This window comes from Sardina pilchardus, chromosome 12 (assembly GCF_963854185.1).
Source record: "Sardina pilchardus chromosome 12, fSarPil1.1, whole genome shotgun sequence".
Taxonomy (NCBI): Eukaryota; Metazoa; Chordata; class Actinopteri; order Clupeiformes; family Clupeidae; genus Sardina; species Sardina pilchardus.
In genome coordinates, this window is record NC_085005.1 from 34423003 (window position 1) to 34428002 (window position 5000).

Here is a 5000-nt window from a genome sequence, read left to right on the forward strand (position 1 = left end):
GGACGAGGAGTAAACAGGAGGAGTAAACAGGAGGAGGAGGGGTAAACAGGAGGAGTAAACAGGAGGAGGAGTAAACAGGACGAGTAAACAGGAGGAGGAGTAAACAGGAGGAGTAAACAGGAGGAATAAACAGGAGGAGTAAACAGGAGGAGTAAACAGGAGGAGGAGTAAACAGGAGGAGGAGTAAACAGGAGGAGTAAACAGGAGGAGGAGTAAACAGGTGGAGGGGTAAACAGGAGGAGTAAACAGGAGGAGTAAACAGGAGGAGGAGGAAACAGGAAGAGGAGTAAACAGGAGGAGTAAACAGGAGGAGTAAACAGGAGGAGGAGTAAACAGGAGGAGCACAGAGGAGTAAACAGGAGGAGGAGTAAACAGGAGGAGTAAACAGGAGGAGGAGGAAACAGGAAGAGGAGTAAACAGGAGGAGGAAACAGGAGGAATAAACAGGAGGAGTAAACAGGAGGAGGAGTAAACAGGAGGAATAAACAAGAGGAGTAAACAGGAGGAGAAAACAGGAGGAGTAAACAGGAGGAGTAAACAGGAGGAATACAGAGAGGAGTAAACAGGAGGAGCACAGAGGAGGAAAATGACCAGAAATCGTAGTCACTTTTAAAGGTGATGCTAGCACCATGTTTTATTTTGTCTCACCATACTTGGTCGTGTGACTACATGTGTATTTTAGGGAAAACATGGAGGTGTTTGGTCGCTTCTAACTTCGTCTCTGTTTGGATCCTAATGAATGCATTGGGCTCGCTAAGTGCTATCAAAGTTGCGCTGAGCGCCAGAGCCAGTGAGTGCAGGCATTGAAACGTGAGAGGTTTGTATCAACTCGTCTTAATTAAGGGAATAACATACAGTAGTTTAATATGAAAAAACGGTGAAGTGTTCCTTTAATGATTCCAATGTAAGTTCAAGTTATTAGTAGTAACTAGTATTAAATTGTGCATTAATTTAACAAAATGAAAAATGACAACACAATTAAGGGAAATGAGTGCACCATTTCATAAAACATGCTCACAATTTAATAAAATGTGTGTATTATTAACTAATGTGTGTAGTCAGTGGAGACGCATGAGGTAAGGATGTGTGTGTGTTTGTGTGTGTGTGTGTGTGTGTGTGTGTGTGTGTGTGTGTGTGTGTGTGTGTGTGTGTGTGTGTGTGTGTGTGTGTGTGTGTGTGTGTGTGTGTGCTAGTCAGTGGAGACTCCTACCTCCAGTGTTTTTAGCCTATTCTCCATAGCAACAATATCATGACCCTCATTGGTTGATGTAATTGCACCAAAGTCCCTCTGGGCAGTGGCCAGCCAATCAGAGAAGGCTGCTGCTGTACAGTGGGCGTCGTCTATGCAGCAGATCTCCTCCTGCAGCTGCTTGATCGTCTCCTGTGATACACACACACACACACACACACACACACACACACACACACACACACACACACACACACACACACACACCATACACACACACACACACACACACACACACACACACACACACACACACACACACACACACACACACACACACACACACACACACACACAGATGAGCTCAGATGTACACACACACACACACACACACACACACACACACACACACAGATGAGCTCAGATGTACACAAAAACACACACACACACACACACACACACACACACACACACCATACACACACGGATGACCTCAGATGTACACACACACACACACACACACACACAGATGAGATCAGATGTACACACACACTCACCATACACACACGGATGACCTCAGATGTACACACACACACACACACACACACACACACACACATACACACACACACACACACACACAGTTACACACACATACCTTCTCACAAACTATTCCTCAGTTACAGTACCACTTCCGGCTACATTTCCTGATATTTTCCGTTTGGCTTAAATAAGACTGAAGATGAACACACACAATACAGGTCAAAGTGCAGCGTCTGGAAACTACAGACACACACACACACACACCCCCAACACACAGTTGTGTCTAATGTCAGCCTTGAGTAGCCACACACACACACACACACACACCATGAGTTTCAGCTGTAGTGTGTGACACACACACACACACACACACACACACACACACACACACACACACACTCACCATGAGTTTCAGCTGTACTGTGTGACACACACACACACACACACACTTACACACACAGACACACACACACACACACACACACACACACACACACACACTCACCATGAGTTTCAGCTGTAGTGTGTGACACACACACACACACACACACACTTACACACCCAGACACACACACACACACACACACTCACCATGAGTTTCAGCTGTAGTGTGTGACACACACACACACACTTACACACACACACACACACACACACAGACACACACACACACTCACCATGAGTTTCAGCTGTAGTGTGTGACACACACACACACACACACACACACTTACACACACACACACACACACACACACACACTTACACACACACATACACACACACACACACACACACACCATGAGTTTCAGCTGTGAGTTCCACACTTACACACACACACTTACACACACACACACACACACACACACACACACACACACACACACACACACACACACACACACACACACACACACACTCACCATGAGTTTCAGCTGTAGTGTGTGACACACACACACACACACACACACACTTACACACCCAGACACACACACACACACACACTCACCATGAGTTTCAGCTGTAGTGTGTGACACACACACACACACACACTTACACACACACACACACACTCACCATGAGTTTCAGCTGTAGTGTGTGACACACACACACACACACACTTACACACACACACACACACACACACACACACACACTTACACACACACACACACACACACACACCATGAGTTTCAGCTGTGAGTTCCACACTTACACACACACACTTACACACACACACACACACACACACACACACTTACACACACACACACACACACACACACTCACCATGAGCTTCAGCTGTAGTGTGTGGTAGCGTGTGCAGAGCTGTGTGGTTCTGCTGTTGAGCTGAGTGCTGAGGTGGTTCTCCTCCAGAACCTCCTGGACCAGAACACTGAGCCCGTCCACCTCACTCTGGTACCGCAGAGCCTCCGCCTGGCAGCGCTGCACACACACACACACACACACACACACACACACACATATGAATACACAATACATGGATGCACACAGCAGGGGCGTCACTAGGTGTACCATAGATCTGGGGCTGTAGCCCGACTTTTTTTTTTTTTTTCCCTTCTTACGGGGGTCCGGGGGTTTTGAGAAGCCACACACACACACACACACACACACACACACACACCTAGAGCTGCTGCAAATGCACACACACACACACACACACACACACACACCTGGAGCTGCTGCTGATGTCGTTCCTTGGTGTGGCGGTCCGAGCGGCGGTGGTGTCGTACGGTTGCCGTGGCGTCCATCTCGTCCAGCCACTCCTCCAGGCTGCGGAAGCGGAGCTCCAGCGCGCGTAACCGGGCAACCGCCCCCTCCAGCTGCCCCCGTGCCCCCCCCAGCCGTGCCTGGTACCCCTCCCACTCCCCACACGCCGCCTCCAGCGCACGGCTCTCGATCTGGGGGACCCCCCACACCAGCACCCCCTCACGACTGGACCGCACCGCACCCAGCAGCACCGGGCCCTCAGAGGACCGACACCGCAGCTCCTGCGCCAGAGAGGGGTCGGGGGTCAAAGGTTAAAGTGTAGGAACAGAGTGAGGAGAGAGGGCTAGGGGTTAAAGGTTAAATGGTGAAGAGAGAGGGCTAGGGGTAAAAGGTTAAAGAGAGAGGGCTAGGGGTTAAAGGTTAAATGGTGAAGAGAGAGGGCTAGGGGTTAAAGGTTAAAGGGTGAAGAGAGAGGGCTAGGGGTTAAAGGTTAAAGAGAGAGGGCAAGGGGTCAAAGGTTAAAGATGTTGGGTTTATGGACGGTGTAAAGGTAGAGGGTAAAGGGTAATGGACAGGGTAGAGGTTAAAGGGTAAAGGGTAATGGACAGGGTAGATACTAAAGGTTAATGGACAGGGTGAAGGTTAAAGGGTAAAGGTTAATGGACAGGGTAAAGGGTAAAGGGTAAAGGTTAATGGACAGGGAAAAGGGTAAAGGCTAATGAACAGGGTGAAGGTTAAAGGGTAAAGGCTAATGGACAGGGTAAAGGTTAAAGGGTAAAGGTTAATGAACAGGGTAAAGGTTAAAGGGTAAAGGTTAATGGACAGGGTTAAGGGTAAAGGTTAATGGACAGGGTGAAGGTTAAAGGGTAATGGACAGGGTAAAGGTTAAAGGTTAATGGACAGGGTAAAGGTTAATGGACAGGGTGAAGGTTAAAGGTTAAAGGTTAGGTAAGGAGAGGTATGTATCAACTCGTCTTAATTAAGGGAATAGCATAGTTTAATATGAAAAAACGGTGAAGTGTTCCTTTAAAGGGTAAAGCTTAAAGGGATAATCCGGAGTGAAATTCACTTTAGATCAATTTTTCGGACTATTGGGAGTACATACGTTGAGTTGACACCAAAATCATGTCATTCGGATGTATTTTGAGAAAGTTAAGTTCACCGTTTTTAGCCAAAACTCGTTAGCCTGTAAGTGACCGGGGCAGGTCCTTTCGCCACTACAAAACGCTATTTTTATACCTCTTCTACTGTTCCAAACAACGCTACACTTACGTGGTAGTGAGTAGAGGGCCCCTAAAGCCAAACCGAAGTATCCTCACGTCTTTATGTGGTCGGATAGAGAGTCCAGAATGAATTTAATCGAGTCAGTACCTTTCCGGAAATGTTAGTAAAGTGTTGTTGAAGCGTTGCGCAGCTGCCACCGCGACATTTCCGGAAGGTACTGACTCGATTAAATTCATTCTGGACTCTCTATCCGACCACATAAAGACGTGGGGATACTTCGGTTTGGCTTTAGGGAACCTCTACTCACTACCAAGTAA

The 5000-nt window shown here is 47.6% G+C and overlaps 1 protein-coding gene across 1 annotated transcript in view; it reads right to left on the minus strand.

The window, feature by feature from the left end:
* The window catches only part of syne1a (spectrin repeat containing, nuclear envelope 1a), a 188354-nt gene that overhangs the window by 165498 nt on the left and 17856 nt on the right, over positions 1-5000 (minus strand). Inside the window, exons 11-13 of the mRNA XM_062550345.1 lie at positions 3423-3740; positions 3019-3174; positions 1210-1380 (exon numbers count right to left, since the gene is read on the minus strand). Of these exons, the coding sequence (XP_062406329.1) occupies positions 1210-1380; positions 3019-3174; positions 3423-3740 (645 nt within the window). The remainder of the gene's footprint in view (positions 1-1209; positions 1381-3018; positions 3175-3422; positions 3741-5000) is intronic.